Genomic DNA, 19,972 nt, shown 5'->3' on the forward strand with positions numbered 1-19,972 from the left:
ATCGTGTCCGTGAGTTTTCTCGGGATACTACCGTTTTCTCCCACTTTCTTGTTCCATCAATTCTTCCATAATCATCCATTTGCTTTAATCATCATCTTTCTCAGCCTAAAAGGGCATAATCTTGGGACGTTAAACTGAATAATTTCATTTCATTTCGTTTCGAATTACTGTACAAATACACAAATAACCATGTCCTCAAATCTAAATATGGTTACTGTCCATATTCTATTTTGAAATAGTTAAATTGAAACAATGAAAATTTTAGGTTACAATTAAGTCGCAACAATATTTTAAATCGGCAAACTGACTGCATACCCAGCGCGGTCTATTTGCATCAGGCAAGCAAGCAATAGGGCAGGTATCGACATGTATTAGCGTGACTGTTTATTATTAGGAATTAGCGCGGCACATTGAGATGATTGTTATTTATCAATAGTATTACTTTCTTCAATGATAACTCCTTCTCCCTCTTGTACCGTACTCCTATCGACTAACCCAGAGATCCAATCAACCACTCGCCCAATAGCCCGGGGCAAGAGGTTCATCGCTGCAGGCGAGTATTTAATATCATACCGAAGATAAGTAAATTATTTCTATTGTGGGATGTAGGCTAGTAACTTTTCTTCTTGAGCTAGTAATATTTTGTTGCTTATTTGAATCGACGGACTAACCCGTTTCATGTCTTTCATCTTTCTCCAGTAAACTCTTTCTACTTTTAACCACGAGAAACTATCATGTGACTGCATATTAATATGGAGCTCAACTGGACGCTTCACAATTTCATCTCTAGTCTTTACTTTTCTTTCTCTCCTATTGCTTTTCCTTTCTATCTGATGAAGTATCTAGCGAAAGCACTTAAAATTTAGGTCCATTGTTGAAATAAATATACATGTTAATATTATTAAGAGTAATACGTAAATATATATATCATAAGATTAACGTTTCTCTTGAATTCAATTTTTGAATCTTAGTTATTCAAATAACGAATAGTAAAAATTATTATTGCAACAAAGAATAACTATTGAAATAAACGAGCAATTGTTTATTAATTGTTCTAATGAAGAGAATAAAATATTCAAATTATTTTAATCATGACGTACACAGAATTTCATCAAGAAGGGTACAAGCTAACAAGTTCATATTGCTTCAGGATTTTTATACATATCTTACTATGGTATATGTCCATTTTTCCATAATATATTGTTGAAGAGTGGTTGAAATATGGAAACGGAAACCCCACTTTGCGTACGCCACTGATTTTTAACAGCATTAGTTTTTATATATGTGAGAAATAGGGTGCACTTCTGTCCAAAAACCATTTCTTATATTTGTCATTTCACATAATTAAAATTCGGAAATGATAGTTACGTTTCTGCGTAACATACCAGGGTATATCATAAATTATCAAACATTGTACTACCTGGCCATTGACTACTATGAGATTTGAAAGAAACAGATCCCTTTTAATGGAGCAAGGATCTCGACATTAGTCAAATGTCTGAATAAAAAGTCACCAATTCCCTGATCCCTGTTTGAAAATTCTGAAAGTAGACATTGTTAGAAAACTCGCCAAATAAACACAATTTACACTTGTGGAAGATGTAACTTTGGATTTAGAACGTAAGAAGACAAAAAGAAGAGGACGAAATATTAAAAGGTACACGTTAATGTTACAAATTTGGCAGATGCATTACTCACACTATGAGAAGCCAACCAAGTATTTTGCACTGAGCTATGTACTCTTTGCTATGGAGATACACCCACAAAAAAGTTTCCATTAATTGACTGTACTTTGCCTCCTTCTGTAACGGGAGAATCTTGAATAACGGAACGTCTTATTAAAAATAGATTTGTATCGCTATACGGGTTTGTACGCGAGACATTGCGTGTCCTATAAGTATTACACAAGTAAACGCTAGCCATTGGAATTTCGTGAGAAAGTTTTCTCAATACATATTTTTTGCACCAACATGAATATCTTAGTATCTAATAGCCATAGTTACATCTCAGCAAGGTCAAGAAATATAAAGCTAGCGCTATAGGAAAATTACACAACTACAATGGTTTGATATTTGTAGTGCTGAAATCATTGGAACTTACAAAATGAAACAACATTGTATTAGCATATTGTTACATTTTATCATGGGTAAATCATCTTAGCTGTAAAACAAAGATGAGGGGTCCGTTTTCAGCATTGTGGAATGTCTAGTATGTGATTCATAAGGGCATTTTTTTTTTTTTTTCGAATCGTTTCCTAATATCCAGCAGTTGCATCAGATGTCTCTTCTACAGAAATCTCACTGAACGTGGAAGAGAACACGGAGGGGCACCATTTCAGAATTGTTTCTGAATCTCTAGCGCGTATCTATGTTTGATTATTTTGAGTAATTTCTTTTTATTATTATTGTTATTAATAATCATATTATTTGTTTGTTTGTTTGAGAGTATGTTTGTTCTATATATGATTTTTGTATTTTTTTTTTTTTTTTTTTTTGTGCATGCGTTACTTTTACTCAATTTTATATTATGTTTATTTTCATCATTTGCATGTTTTTATTTCTACTTTATTGAAATTGTAATTGGGCAGATTAGTCTGTAATTTCCAGTATGCAATAAAAAATTATTATTATTATACAAGATCCTTTTCCTTCAAAAATATTTCAAATTCACGAACATTATTCAGGGCTGTTCTAGAATAGATCAGACGTACTGACAAATCTTTCTATGCCGAAGCCTTCCAGGCATTACTTAAACACTGGTATAAAAATATAATTGTAGTATGGGGTCATGTGAAAAAATAAATGTAGTTGCTATTCCTCGATTTTTCTTCTTCTTACAAAAGGTCTAGGATTGACTTGAACGCCCCTCGTAGCAAAATTATGCACTCTCTTCTACACATTCAATCCTTAACTCCTTATTCCGTCATAGGAGTCATGGGACATTTCTTTATTATTATTATTATTATACAAGAACATGAATTTATATAATATTTTCACACCAAACTGTATAAGCACAAAAAAGAAATAATAATAATAAAAGAAAAATAAAACAAAATAAAAACATAAAATAAAAAATAAAATAAATGAAATCTTTCGTTTAACATCCTACAATTATATACTTTAGGTTAAAGGAGACGGATGATTGAGGCAAATTAATGATGATCGAAGAATTGGTGGAGTGAGAATGTTGGAGGAATCGGGAACATCCTGAGAAAACCCACAGATACGATGTTGTCTGCCACAAACTTACTTGGTCGGGTATTGAACCAGGAACCCCATGCACCAGAGGTAAGTGCTCTACCAGCAAGTCACCGCGCCCCTCTAAGAAAATAAAATAAAATTTTAAAAAAAAGTTATACCTGGTAGTTTTATAGGGAATGTACTACCTTTCAAAATTAATATTGCTTACCAGTATTATGTCTATTAGGTAGAGAGTGATAAGTTCCTATTAACTTTTAAAAGTCTCCAAAAATCCGCCACTTTCTCTCGCATTTTTAGTAACCATTTGCAACTGACGGTTATTTCATTGTATACCAAATAAAACTGGAATTTTTAACATTTAAAACCCTATAGTCAGAAGTATGCATACTGTGAATTCTTACAAAATATTATGTAGTTTCAGGAGAATCACGGCAGTTGACTACGATAAGGATTAACATAAATTTGCAAGTAGCCAAACTATAGATGGACGCTCAGAGCATGGGGAGCCTTCTCTATTCATTGATGCTGTTTCTACTCCTCAGCGTCGAGAAGGGTAGGTGAGTAAAATCCCAAAAGGGATTATTATTATTTTTAAGTACCCATCTTCAGTCTTGGAACATTCAGGTGTAGGGGGAGACAACACTAATTAGTGCAGTGACACTTATTTTCTCAACTTCCTGCAACGCTAATAAATATAATGCTGTTTGTATACTAACAAATAACATTACAGTTAAATGATTTATATAACTTTACTAATTTTGCTTGAATGCACATAACAAAGCCTTATCTATAGCACGTAAGAGAAATGAAGGTGTGCATAATTATTATTCTTAGAACAGATGACGTACTGCATTATGTCTAGCAATTGGTTGTCTCCTTACGACTAGCATTTCAACTGGTGACGTATGAAATCATTTTTATTTGTTATTCATACGATAGGTAACAATATTTTTTAGCTATACAAATTAATGAAACCAATTTCTCTTTACCTATTAGAATATAGATCAATGGGTTAAATCTCATATTTTATAACGAGAAAAGGTAACAAAATTCAACTAACTTAACCTCCTAATATATATATGGTTAATAGTAATAGAATAACACTTTTTTAATTAGGCAAATTAACGAAACGTTGTCAACTATCAGAGTCTCATGGTGCATTAATCAGTGATAGATTATAATTAGTTGTTAGTTCTCCAATCGACGGTAGGTCATAGGTTGCTAGCTGCATGATAACTAAAAGAATTCAACATTACCTTCGACGTGTTTTATCCTCCTTGCTTCGTGTTTCCTCCTGTATTTTTTCTTCTCCTACACTGCGATCATCCGGTTCTGGCAAAGATTCCGAGGCAGTGTCGGCCATATCTGCCATTACAAGGGGTTCCATTTCTTGCACCCCTGAAAGACAAAGTGAAATGAATCATTGCAAAGATTTTTTTCCTAATTTCATTTTGAAAGAAAGTTTTAATAAGATTTAAATTTTAACTTATCCGTTCATCTGCACCCTGAGGTAACTAGAAATTAATTCAGTCTTGTTAATACCAGGAACATCGTCATGTCCATAAGAGTTCAGTTTGGAAACAAATTCTGCCAAGTCACTTGCGTTCACTGAAGAAGTCCTTTTCAAACTTTTCTAAGGTACCCCAAATCAAGATGACTGCTCTAGTACCAAAACTCTGACCAACGTGACAACAAAAGCAGTGCTGAATAACTAGGTCTATCGACAAAATGAGTAATGAAGTGTATCCCCAAAGGAAGACTTTTAGATACAAAGACACATCCATGTGGATATAGAATCAAATATAAAATTATAAGCAAAGCTGAGAAGGTTTGTTTTTAACCTAAATTAATTCGAATAATGTTCGAGTGGATCCAGCGAAAGGTGGTACAATGATGAATTACAAAGGACGAACTACAAAACACATTTATGTCGTCGTCTTCTAGTACAACTCCAACTAATGTTTTAAGAGCAATACATCACCTATCAGACATCAACAATACATATCCTTTGCAGAGATATTAAATAGACAATAAGCACGAATATACTGATGGCTACTACTGCTATCGATATTGCAGTAGCCGTTAAACAAATGCAGTTTTGTCCTAAACTTTGAAAACATCACATATCAAAGAATCTCGTTTAGTTATTTTTCAGACCTTTGCTATGTTATTCTATTTTATAGCTAGAATATATCATTATCCTCCACTATAAAAAAATACTGTTTTCGAAACGAGAGATCTTTAGCTTATTAGCGTAGGTTCATACCGACCAATATAGTTTACACCCACATTAAACAAAATGTTGAAAGAATTCCATTTAAAAGCCTTTACCTGTATCTCAAGAGCTACCATCTCTTTTTCAGATAAACAGATAATCAGTGATAATCTATACTGACTTCTTACAACTATATCGTACTTAAAAGAAAAAGTCATGCTTACTTGTGTTTGACATAGAAAAGTAATTCAATAAAGTTCACTATGAGAGCCTAGTGAACAAATTTGGTAATTGGAACTTCCGCAGTCAACATCCGATTCATCTATAACTTCATTTTAAGTAGAAATGAATATGTTCAAATTTATTATGTACTCTATAACGATTTATTCCATATTGTGGTGTTCCCAAGGATCTATCTTCTTATCTCTGTATGCATACATTGTACGGTCAATTTTCCACAATTAGTTGATAGTTTGCTTTCCGAATATACTCCCACATTAATATTTGGTAATACCATCAAAAATATTAATATTATAATGCAGAATGCTATAAATACATCTGTATGATGGTGCAATTGTTTGTATCCTGTAATTAGTTCTGAGCAAGCACATTTTTTTTCCACCAAGATGTAGTAGGACAATTACTGTAACCTCTCTTTACACAATCTTCGCATTGAAGAAACTCGGTTATGCTTTAATAAATTAGTGAAATTATTAGTGCTACTTTACTTTTTGCTATTACTTTCGACACCCATCTGATATGGAATATACGTTGGATACAATCAACTCAAAATTTATTAAGTGTCGTTTAAATCTGCTGTAGATTAACAGGTACAATTTGGGATCTTTCGCTAATACTGTTTTGCATCTACGATACATAAGGCACTTATATGTCCAATTCTCGATGTAGGCACATAATCTGGATCTCCGCACCAGACAACTTTTATCAGTGACTGCTACTTGAGCGTCGTGCATTTTGAATAGACAATCACGCTCGCACACCAACTCTTACACATTTCGTGTGTGACTTAATAGTGTTTCTATACCTCATGTACACCACCCGCAAAAAGTTTAGAAACACGATCACATGTACAAATATTTTGAGATTAATTAATACTTAAAAAAGTGTCTATATTATGATTGATTGGTAGAATAACCCTGAAACAATAGTTTTGAGTTAGTTTAGAAGGCTTATGGATGCTAATTTGGATCCTATTGTAATTTTCGTATACCGACCATATTTACACATATGTGATTTTTTATATCACGTTTGATTCTATAAATTGAATAAGCACTATCTAGCGGCTATTTCGTGTAGTTGAAAATGCAAAAGTAAACAAATTGGTTTTCAGTTGTAAAAGAATTTTAAAAAAATAATAAAAAAAAAAACAATAAAAAGACACCGTATGTATCCTATTTTATGATTCTGATGTTGGTCAACAAAAACTTGGAAGCAATTTAAAAATAGGTCAAATGAAAACAGTAATGAAATAAGGGCTCAAATTTTAATTTTGCATCAATACAAGAAAACAATGAGCGAAATTAAAAGAAAAATAAAACTTCCAGTATTGGTACGTGCTGTGTGTGAGGAATCGATCGCTACAAGCAAGCAGGGAAATTTCACAGTCTTTTTTGTTTTGGAAGGCCGCGACGCACTTCGGAACAAGAAAGTAAGTTTATTATTGTAACCAGCAAACGTGATAGACGCAATTTAATGCGACTCTGGAAAAACCGTAATGAACCGCCTCATTAGCACAGGCCTTCATGGTTTAATATATATATATATATATATATATATATATATATAAAACTAAGGATACAAGACAAGAAAGAAACGTGTTGAGTGCGCCAAGACACCAATTGGACTGAAAAACAACGGAATTTCGTCTTATGGTCACATGAATCGAAATTTGAACTATTTTAAGGCAAAAGTCTCCAATATATCCGTCAAAACAAAGAAGAGAAAATATTGCCTGCTTGTCTATAACCAAGAGCATGCAGGAGGTTCAGTGATCATCTGGGGATGTTCTACAAGTGAGCTGAAGGCTTACTTAAAATAGAGGGGACAGTGAAGAAAGAGACTGCAAGAAGAAGATACTTCAGAATCATGTGGTACCTTCTGGGATGACTTTTTGAAAATATTTCGTTTTTCAGCAAGATAACGACTTGAAACATATATCTAACACCTGCCAACAATACTTACAAGACCTAGAGATGAGAAAATGAGATTTAAAGTTATTTTGTAGCCGCCACAATCACCATACTTAACCCAAATGAGTTTTTTTTTTTTCTGGGAAGAACTATTTAGATTGCTACAAAAGCCTACAATACAGCGAAAGACCAACATTAACATCTTTATCAGGCTTTACTAGATATTTGGAAAGACATTTTGAAAGCAGGCAGAAGCTTATTCGAAGAATGTCTACGTTGTGCCAAGTTGTGTTGAAAGCTAAAGGAGACTGTGTAGATAAAATCAAAAATCTAAGTCTTAATGTTTAGTTTTTCCGTTCAGAAGTCTGTTTTTCAGAACAACAAGTCTTGTAATATGTTTTTTACAAGTCATAAAATATCACGAAATAGAAATTCTAGAAAAATAGTAAAGGTTGTTCCTAAATACTAATGCTGATACCTCTAATTTGTTGTGATTTCATGGTATATACAATTGTCCAATATTTGATTTTGAAAAAAATTACATTAGTATTACAGGCTAGTTTTGAGAAATAGGCCTCTGAATTGTTTTTCTGTCACAGTTTCATTGCCAGAGAAGTTGAATATAGATAAGTAAACACACATACAGGTTTGTATATATATAAACTGCTGTATTATATAGTCTTGTTCCTAAACTTTTTGCGAATAGGGTACACATTATCGTCGATATACAAACAGGAAAGAAAGAGTTATTATCGAAATTTAACATTTTATAGAAAAGATTAACGCTTATCTGTGCTTTATGCTCCGAAGCAAAACCCACATTTCTTTGAAAGCGTATGTTCAGCAGGTTTGTTACTTTTCTGTTGTTTTGAATTAATAAATCGTCAGAGTGGCTAGCAGAAAACTACTACATATGGTAACATTTGGAGTGTGTTATGGTTTTCATTTCAGAAATAATACTTTATATATTTGTCACATAAGATTGGTTAGCATGAAATTTATCATTTAACAGGTGCATAATTCTGGCAACTTAGTCATGACTGAATGTATTTTAATATATAGCATGAAATATTGGTCTCGCATTTGAAAATGAGCAATGGATTACGTTCTAGTACGGTTTCGTGTTAGAATATGATGTGTATTACTTCTCGCAACATACCGAGTAATCTTTCTCCAACAACGATGTTGAAAAAAGTGAGCCTACGAAATAATAATAATAATAATAATAATAATAATAATAATAATAATAATAATAATAATAATAATAATAATAATAATAATAATAATAATCATATAAAAGTAACCAAGAAAGTTCTGTCGCTTTTTGTGGAGGCCTGGGTTCAATTGACCCTCACACCGTGAATTGATTGCGAATGGAGATAAAGCAAAGGCCAGTTGTTGGTGTGGGTATATCAAACATACCACCTGGTCGTGGCAGTTCAGTTACACCGTGAACTTGTGTAAGGATAGAGGGAACATGGGACCTCAACAGAGCATCATAAGGTTGTGTATGATGTACGAGTTCAATCTGGGGTCAAACGCCGCTGCAGCGGGGTGGAAGATAAGCCAAGTCTTTGGTTAGGGTATTGTGACTACGTGGACAGTGCAGCGGTGGTTTAACAAGTTTAAGGACGGTGACAAAACATTCGAAGACGTACCACGTGCCGGAAGACCAACACATGTACAAAATGAAGATTTTCAGGCAGCAATTGAGGTGAACAGTGGCCAGACATGTGAGGAACTGGGACTACAATTCAGTGTGCGTGGAGAAACCATTCGGCAGCACCTCCATCAACTTGGGAAGCACTACAAGTTGGGTCGATGGGTCCCACATGATTTGACCCCATGGCCAGAAGGCAACGTGAGCAGACACCTGTGTTTCTTTGCTGACTCGTCTGAGGAAGGAACCATTTCTAGACAGAGTGTTGGCATGTGATGACAAGTGGGTCCTGTACTAAGCTCCACGGCTCCGTCATCATTGGTTAGCATTCCATGAGCCGGTTCCAAAACAGCCGAAACCAGCACTGCACCAGAAGAAGATCCTCCTGTGTGTTTGGTTGACTGTTCGCGACATCGTGCATCAGGAATTGCTACCAGCTGGTCATAGCACCAATGCAAGTGTGTACTGTCAGCAGTTGAGTCGTGTTCAAGAAAAGCTCAAAACTCTGGAGCCAGCACTTCTGAATCGCAAAAGGGTCCTCCTGTTACAAGACAACGCTTAGCCCCACGTGGCTAAGATGAACCAGGACACCATTCTACGCTTTGGATGGGAAACACTATTGCTTCCGCCATACTCCCCGGACATTGCACCGTCCGATTCTCACTTGTTACATTCCTTGGACAATCACCTTAGAGGGCGCCAGTTCAAATTCCTAGTAGAGGTGCAAAATGCACTTGATACCTTCTTCGCTTCACAGCCCATCAAGTTCTATGGCGATGGAATCCATGGCCTTCCAGAACGTTGGGAGGAAGTCGTCGATGCTGATGGGGACTATTTTTGATCTTCCAGCTACGTTTTAAGTGATATATCGATGTTCAAAGGTGGTGGGTAAAAAAGCGACAGATCTTTCTTGGTTACCTTTATAATACACTGAGCATCTACGCAACAAATGGATGTGAAAGATTGTTATTTGATTCCCACTAATTCGATTATTTTTTATTTCTTTTTTATAATTTGATCAGTGTTAATGTGTCAAAACACATTTATTTGCAATATGAGCATTCTGCATTCATGTCCATCACATGAAACTCATTTGTTTGAGAGCAAACTAATCCTACAGTTTCTGAATAACTCATTAAGTTGAATTTATCTAATGGTATAAAAAAAAACATGTTGTTGTGCAGTCCATCAAACTATTGCATTCGCCATTGCAGTTAGAATTAGAGGAATAAATACAATAATCTTTCATAAAAGAGAAACATATTGTGAAGGTTTATTTTCTTAGTAAACATTTCGTGGTTTCACATTATGGCCTTTTGTGTTTCGGCTTATTACAGAAAGAGACTTATCATACGTTTGATCCACTTCTTCAAGAACTTTGTGTGTGTGTACTGCGGTCATATAGTCATATTGAAATCATGCTATGATACAATTTATTTGGTTTGTATGTTAAAACAAGCTGTGATTGAAACGTATTTATCGAATGCGGTATTTTTGTTTTCTCAGAATTACCAGATGCAATAACATAATTCCTGATTAAGAGCCACTCTGAATTAATTTCAAATCCATAACTCACTTATTAAATTGAACTGTTTACATGTGATATATTTTCTAATAAGCTTAACATAATATGACAAAATCTACGCAGTAGAAAATTACTTTAAGAGAAAATTGCAGCTTAATTTTATTACTGTCATATTTTAACAAGAGAATTCGATGCTATTATGCTTTCAGCTAACATTTAAACTTCTTGTTGATTGCAGTTCACCTACGTCAAAACTTAAGAATTAATAAACTCTGCTAAAAACAGTAAAGAGCATCACGCTTAAAAGTTTCAATTTTGTCCGATAGATGTCAACCGCCATAGGATGTTTACTGCCATCTAACGACGCGATATGTAATTTCTATCATTTTGGACTAATATACCTTTGTTTCAGTACAAGAAAATTGGATATGACTAGCCACCATTACCCACGAAGATATTAAAGGATTGACTTTATTACCGAAATCAATCTAGATAATTGCTCTAGCTATCTATTGCAAAGAGACAGATTTTTTTTAATTCTTTCTTTCAAGAGTTATTGTGTGGAGTAACAGACGGACGGATGTACTGACATTACAATGTTGGAAGTCGTACATGCGTGCAGGACCGGACTGGCCAAGGTGGCTAGGCGGCGATTGCCGCCCAGACAGGGGCCAAGTCAAAAGAGGGGCCAAATGAAAATGTTAATAAAAAGAGGAGGTCAGGAGGAAGAGAGAAAAATGTGGAAAACATGTGCGATAAGTAATATTCTTCTGAACAGTCACGGCGGCAATCTGCATACATCAAGTTCTTTGAGAGTTTCATTAAAATTTTGTTGCGACTCACATCCCCTATAAAGTAAGAATGGGCCATGTCAGCTTCAGTTATGTTGGTGTAAGTACAAACAATAGTTAAACCCAACATGCTTCCTATCGTGAAATATAAAAGGGAGCCGAAAGTATAGTGACCTGACAATACAATTCTTGAGAGTTTAGTTTCTTGGCCCAGCAAATATAACAATGTGAAACCCAACAGAAAGCCGAGATCACTTTCGTGTTTATGATATCACGATCTTGCGCGGTCGCTTCTGTAACAAGATCCCGTGGTTTTGGCATTGTTGAGTCATTCATGAGAGTTTGCTTTTATCTTTCAGTAGTTGCCAATTTTATCATCCAAGAAGTCGAGGGGCAGTCAGTTAATCAAAGTTGAGTTGATTTTGAGTTTAACGTCCCGTTCAGCAGCGAGGCTATATGAGACGTGGACCTACTGATTAACGTGGAATCCGAACCACGTGAGCTCCCGCCGGGAATCGAACCCAAGTCTCCCACGCCAAAGGCGCGTACGCTAATCGCTTAGCCACGAAGGAGCTCTCAGTTAATCAAAGTCTGTGTTACTGTGAGGTAGTGTATGTCCTTATCGTGTCCTTTAAAAAAATATCGTGGGAACGGAGGTTATGATATTGTAACGAGTGGATTATAAATTCGGACTTCTTGAATATATATAGCATTGGTAAGTGAAAAATTATTAAATTCTTTGTACGTTGGTGTTTTCTTTTGAATGAAACTGGCTGCTGTTGAATACGGCTTCACAGTTGTCGTTGTGTATTCATACAATTATTATTACAGTAAGAACTGGATATACACAAATTTCAAATGAAATTACGTAAATCGAAATGCAAATTCAATACGCCACTTTCTGCTAGCAATATTAAGATTTACTATTGATAATTTCTTTCTTATCTTTTATCACGTCGCAACCATAGTAGGTAATTCCATTACGACCACCCTGTAGACCTATATGTGGACACAATTTGCATAAATACACACAATTTGGGTACTTGACATATTTCGTGGACCACAAGTGCTTATTGATATTCATGTCAATACGAAGATTTTGTCGTGCTTGTTCCGGAGGATACATCCCCCCGAAAATATTTTGGGTTAATTGCAGAGGGCGCTATTTTGCGAATACTGAAACAGCTAATGCTGACTTTAAATTAATTTGTCCGTAGTTCTGAAGAAAGTACAAATTTCAGCCATTCCAGGGCGAGATAAAGAAAAAGTATGCTAAAGATTACTGTCTGCGTTATTCTCATAAATATTGTTACATAACATATAGGCCTACCCTGATTTTATATTATGATCTTTATGGTATAATGTACGGTATGTCTACTAAAGAATACTGTACTTTGTCTAATATAATAGTGTGCTTTTATTGTGGGAAAACAGTGGACAGTTGGAGTAATGGTGGTTCGGGGATTGAGAATTCGGGGCCAACACAATGTCAGCCACCGGGGCCACCTAGTAACAAGTCCGGCCAGTGGTCGAAGTGAGACGGTATGCGGTGGTATGCCATACCGCCTCTGGTCTTTCAGTAATGAGGACATACCGTCTCTGGTTTTTCAGTGATCAAGACAATATTTAAATAGCCGGTATGTTGAGTCAAAATCGTAATAAAACATATACCGCCTCTGCTTTTTTTCCACTTCGAATACTGAGTCCGGCCATACCATGTGTGATCCTAATAACGATATTGCAGTAACCTGAGACGGTAGCGAAAGCGATATTTACAACCTATACTTCGCATATTGTCAGGAACATCAAAATTGTACACGTCCAGACATAAGTGGGCGTCGCGATCCAAACGAGGGATGGCAATGCCCTAATAGCTGATAAAAAAAAAGATACTTGAATTGTTTCAAAACTGTTTATTCAATAGGATTTATAAGAATCCCAATGCGTTAAAGGGAGAGCCAAAGCGTTTGACTCCCTTCCTCCTATGCATTCAGAATGAGGAATTTTATTACACACAATTTGCATACATATACAGGGTGTTTCAAAGCAACATCCACAACGTTTGGCAGGTGATTCCTGACATCAAGATAAGACAAAATGTATAGACCAACCTGGGTGCACAAATGCTTCCTTTCGGAGTTATGGGCTGCCGAAAACATGAAAAATTAACTTTAAAGGTCCATAGCTCCAAAATTATGGGACCTATCGTAGTCAGGTCAAGACTTCACTTAGGAACTAGTATGTGCCCTACCAAAATATCCAAGTTTGAGAATCCTGTGGTACTTCCTCAAGAATTTTTATAGAGGTAGTTGATGAGCACTGCAAATTATATGACCGTAGCCAAATTGCCTCTATAAAAATCTTCACTGAGATCGAATTAGATTGGAACCTACAATTAACTATGGCATCTGAATTATAATATACTTCCCCCAGCAACTAAACGCAGGTTTCTCGAACTTCCGCGGTTATTCATTTACGGTGAACTTATTTTCAGTGGACACCAAAGGAGAAACGCGTAGTGGATTTATGAAAAACAAAAGCGTAATATTGGAAACTATGTGAGAACGCATGAATGACTAGCTCCGCCAACGCCTATACTTACTCTACTTTTAAATCATCTTTAAACATTAACCTAATATTTAATCTAATTGGTTTTAGAAGCTTACTGAAATCTTAAATATAAAGTGTACTAATAAATATGACTTACCTTCATCTTTGTCGATGTCTTCGCTACGCTTCTTGTGGACGGGGGCAATATTGCCCGTGGGTCGAATCGCTCCCATGGAAAGGGATTTTCGAGGGCCACCACTTTCAGTCTTTCTGACCGCCGATAAAACATCCGACGCTCGAGGCCATGCAAACTGCAACCTATATTCCGTACTTATTCTAGACGAGGGAACTGGCGCAGGAGGTGGATAACTTGCTGTCATCTAAGAAAATAAAGAAACACACATATATTACAGTTTAATATAAAAGAGTCATGCACAAAACGTATTTATAATGTGACTCCATCAATCAATTTCTAATTCAGGTCTAAGGCTATGCAGGGATAGGTGAAGTGGATTATGGAGGCTAAATTGTTAAATAAAATTAAAGTTAACAGCGTTTCAGTTTATTACTATACAACCAACATACAAAACAATAAAATAATATTAAGCAGCTTCGCAAAAGCCAAAGTATCAAGTCTTACACGTGTTTTTACTGATAATAATATAAAAGAAGTTACGTTACAAAGCTTTTAAGCACATGGCAAACACAAAGCATTGAGGTAACACACTAACAAGTAAACCATATTCACTTGTCAAAAACTAAACAGTATAAATTTGTCCTATTGCCTGTATTATTGTTTGCTTTATTAACATACTATTTAACACTTTCAACCTGTCCAACTATATAACTTTCTTCCATATATAATTTATTCAAATTTTATACAAAAAAATTATTATAATCTGATTAAGTGAATTGTAAAAATATTTTGTTGAATTGTTTTTACACAATCATATTTCTTCTCTGTGCCCTTTACTCTTAAAGAAGCTTAGTGGCGCCGGTTTATATATTGCGAGATTTATAATGGAATGTATTGACACAGCCGGCTAAGATGATCGATAAATGTTTCCTGCTCTTCAAGAGGAGAGATGTTGAAACAATCTGCAGCAGACAAAGGACGAAACACCAGCAGTCGTCAGGAGAATTCACTTTTAACGACATAGTCATCTTGCACGAAAGCTACAGAAGTAATCAAATGATCTTGGTTTTATATAGTAGTATAGAAAGGGCGTGAAAGTTAATCAAACGTTTACAGAAAGGATACCTGTACCTAGTGTTATATATAAAATTTTACCCTTTAATATGAAAATATTTAAGAGAATATAGTTGACTTCTGTATTTAGTATTTTGGTCTAAAATCACTTTATACAAAATTGAGGATTAGATTTTGCCTGTAGTTACGAATTCGGTCGTATTTTGCGTCATGACGCTTAATGTTGGTGTAAGGCAGTGTATGTAGGTATTTTGAGTGTATTTCTGGTTTCATTTAAAGAATAATTCTTTTTCTTTTTGCTTTATTGTTTCTCTTCGAAAAACTTACAATTATTTTTAACAAATTATACTACTTTTCTTTTCATTCCGTTATTATTCATTTTTAAGCTTTTTCGTCACTCGACAAGAGCGCAGAATTAAGGTTTTTTTTTAAAAAAAAAATGTCTGTCTGTCTGTCAGTTTAACGTCCATCGATTATGCCCTTTGGGCTACGGGAGACGGATGATTAAGCTAAGTGAATGATGATGGAAGAATTTGTGGAATAATAAAGTGGGAGGATAGGGAGTACTGTTTTAAACCCACGGAACGATGTTGAATTCTGTTACTAGAATAGCATATATGTATTTAATGTTAACACTTTATTCATTTGTCAAAAATAAATTTGACAAGGTGAAAGCTACACGAAATTGAGGAAAATACCAACAAATGAAGAATAGTAACGATATAAAATTAGTGAATGTTTTATTTTATTTTTTAATTATAGTGAAATAATTGAAGTTGTACGAAGAATTATGTGCAATAATCGAAAATAATCACGGACTTAAAGAGGTTGGAAATAAAATAAAATGTGTGTTGTGCATAGTTGTGAGAAAGTCAAAAAGTATGAAAACCCATCAGTGATAGTAATACATTCGTTAACAAGAATTTAGCGTATTGCAATAAGTTCAAAGCAAGTTTCTTAGCATGAATTGGTTCGATGGATTCTTAATTGTTAGAAAATTAACATACCAACAGCAAGATGGCCATAGTATTCTAATGGTTAAGTTAAAACATTTAGCATGACCACTTATTTGTACGTGTTGCTCGTCAACTTGCATTTTCCGAAATTTTCGCAAAAGAATCATTTACTTCCATTAATCATTCACTTACTTTAGCCTAAAGTGCATAACCGTGGGAAGCTAAACCAAAGTTTCGTTTCATGTAAATAAAAAAATAATAGAAATGTAACTAACTGATAGTTTATGTTTGTATTCGGTTCATTTCGGAATCCGTGTTTAGGTATGGCATTCTCAAGAATTCATATCAAGTATAAAACCTCATTAAAGCTTTCAGCTTTAATTATGCTCAATTTATGTTGAAGTTAGAATATTTTTATATTAAATTAACAACTTCAAATACAACATTTTACATATTTCATGTATTCTGTGGTATTATATCACTTTTGTAGAAAATGTTCTATGACTTATGTTATATATGTTTTAATTTGTAAGTCTGCATGTAATGTAATGAAGTTAATGTCAAGCATTATAAATATTAAACAGGAAAACTTTGAATACGTAATAATTGACCTGGAAGTAAGATGTGTGGAAAGGATACAACAGTTTTCTATGCGTTTTTGTTATTATAATTTTGTTTTAATGAACTTTAGAGTGATGTTTAACACGTATTGAACGTTTTCAATACTGAAATGAACCAAAGAGAAACAAAAATTGTAGTGGAAAATCTTGCTTTTATTTCTGACGATAACCAAGCTTCATAGATTGTCATCTCATTCATTACAGTGTCAATTTTCCCTTTCTCATCCTTTTACCAATTAAATATCTACACTATATATGGCCTGCCATAAGAAACCATACTAACTGATTCTAGTGGAGAAACTCAACCTTTGGCTCTTAATTATTTGTAGAAATTATTCCTGATTCAAACTTCCAAGCACTGTGTTGACGGTGCTGAAAAACAAAAGAAAAATGATTTAAAGGTAGCAAATAAACAACAACAAAAGCTTTCAAGGCTCTATTTAACTACAAAGCTTTATTTTTTTTCTATGTTTCTATGTTACAAGTGCCTCCTATAATGTGAATTTTCTAAAATGTGGTGTGTGAGGTTATTCGCGCAAAGCAACTGTATTTATATACGACTCAAATGCTAAACTTTCATAATGCTAATAAATGAAAATCAAAGCTTGAATAAAAACATGCAGCATATCTTACCGACAAGTTGTATTTATTATTTAATGAAGATGCATATTCAACATACATACATCACTTTGTAAAACAGGTTGTTTTTCTGTGTTTCTGTAATTTTTAGACGTACTGAAGTTTATTACAGAATCATTATTGAATTACGATCATAATGGAGTTTGACATTTGCAACTTTATATATGCAAACTACTTACTTCCAATTTGACTTTCATAAAATTACTGCAGTGTTTGCTGTTATCAGTTGAACTTTTCCCACTTACCTGATCCAATGTTCCTTTTCTAGTAGCATATACCTATTATTTTACACTGAGTTTTTTCCCTAGAGATTAATTACTAGCAGTAACATGAATTTTCTGTTAATATTTATTTAATCTTCATCACAGCTGTGACCGATTTAAGTTTATGCATTGTATATAGATCGAATCTTCAATCTGGTGTCTTTCAGAAGAATTTAATGCATGATATCTTTGTTTACGTAACTTGTGTTGTAAATTCTATTATTTTGCCTAGACTTTCCCATTCTATTCTTTCTATTCTATTCTTTATTCGCTCTTATTGTTTAAATGACAGATATCTCCTTCTGTGCATTGTTCTAATGTGGTAATATCTTTTCGTTTTCTAGAATTCTCTATTTCTTATATTTCTGCATCATTTTATATATTTTTAAAAACTTTTTGGACATTTCTGCTTATGTATTTGATCTGTTGTACCTGGGATTCAGTCTGGTTTACGATTTTATTCTTTAAAATTATTCTGACTTATTTCTCTCGTGTAAATTTATATCTTCTTCCACAGTTGGCAGATACGCCCTTTTATTCTGAGTATACCAGTTGTTCATTCAACTCTAAATTTGTTTGTAAAAAGTTTCATGTTGGCTATTTTTACATGTGGTTCCTCTCTTGCTAGTCAATGCTCTCTTTCACTGGCAGTTCAGTAATATATCATAATAACACATGTCATATACATAATTTTAAATATATGAGTTTGATATTGTGCTTTTGAATTCTACGGTTTAATTGAATTTTAATTAAGTATTTCTACCGCTTGAGTAAATTATTCAACATATGACCATCTCTTTCGTAGTGTGGAAAAATGTAATAAACGGTATATTGTGTTAAATTATCAAGTATCTAAAAATAAAGAAGCATTGTTTACTGCATGTGTTCATAGTATTTGTTTTCCGTAACTTGTAGTGTTTAAAACAAACCTGATCTCACATGACCTCGCTGCTGGAAAGGGACGTTAAAATCATTGAAATTTCAAAGCAAACTTGACAAATACCTAACCGTTCATGATGTGTTAAAAGACTGCAAACAAATGCGGTTTGAAACAAATATGATAAGAGTTACTAGTTGGACATCACTACTAATACTAGAATGATTATTTAACAACCCATAAATCAATAAGAAAACATAAAATTATGTGTATTATATTTTTGGCTATACAGCAAACGAATCTGAGGGATTTTTGTGCTAGACAATCAGCTACTATTTAAATTATACCATCAGAAGAAGAAAAATAGAGCAATTAAGAAAATAAATACATACCAAAAACGAAATCAACTCTATTACTTTTTTTTAAAAATGAAAGAAATCATGAAGTCTTAAACATTCATAGTTTATAACATAGAAACAATACTGTAATATTTGACTGTAATATTATTAAGAAAGGCATTGTCCATTGTTATGATTATGTTAAATCGTGACCTAAGCTACTGAATTACTCGCTGCCTCTCGGAATAATTTGAATTAGAGATCGCCTTTGGCATAATAAAGGAAAACACGAAAGTAGGCGAAAGTATTCTGAAGTTGTCACAATATGATTAAGATTGAAGCTAAAAGTTGCTGCATTGGGTTTTTAGTGATTCTTTTTTACATCCAAAAACCGGAATGCGGACATTTCTAGGAAAAAGAGGTTACCTATGAACGTTGTTTATATATATACATATAAAATCGGCTTTGGAAGCCAGCAAGAAACAAAATGTAACATTCATATTTTGTAATAACACATATATTTATCAACTTGAATTATGTTTGCTTTTAAGATAGACTTGAATGATTCATTTCTGCTTATTTTAATAAGCATTTAGTTTAGCGAAGGTGGCGTTGCAATTAGAATGCAACCTGGATTCCATGCTTGTGTTCCAAGAAAAGTCCAACCACAATCAATCAACAGTGACCTAATTTTCTTAGCAGGCAAGACTGCATCTTATTCCCAAGCCAGACCAAGAGCATTTTCTTACTGCATCTAAAATATTTCTACTTTACCAGTATTTCAGAATGAAGATTATATTCAATGTTATATTCAGACAAACTGACGATTAGTTACATCGTTCTGTTCAGTTCATATACTAAACAGAAACAACAAACATAACTACAGTATTTTCATGCATACTAAATAAGAGATCTTTAGCAACTTGTGATGAAAAAAATATTCACATAACCTTTCAAATACAGCGAGCAGATTCAGAG

General features: G+C 34.0%; 1 protein-coding gene across 5 annotated transcripts in view; it reads right to left on the minus strand.

Moving 5' to 3' along the window:
• Positions 1–19,972, minus strand: part of LOC145688018 (uncharacterized) — a 553,165-nt gene that overhangs the window by 95,599 nt on the left and 437,594 nt on the right. For all 5 annotated transcript variants that reach the window (XM_081761686.1, XM_081761689.1, XM_081761687.1 and 2 more), the window contains 2 exons: positions 14,249–14,471; positions 4,457–4,598 (listed from right to left, as the gene is read on the minus strand). In XM_081761686.1, the coding sequence (XP_081617812.1) occupies positions 4,457–4,598; positions 14,249–14,471 (365 nt within the window). The remainder of the gene's footprint in view (positions 1–4,456; positions 4,599–14,248; positions 14,472–19,972) is intronic.

This window comes from Thermobia domestica, chromosome 6, assembly GCF_964235325.1.
Source record: "Thermobia domestica chromosome 6, izTheDome1.hap1.1, whole genome shotgun sequence".
Taxonomy (NCBI): Eukaryota; Metazoa; Arthropoda; class Insecta; order Zygentoma; family Lepismatidae; genus Thermobia; species Thermobia domestica.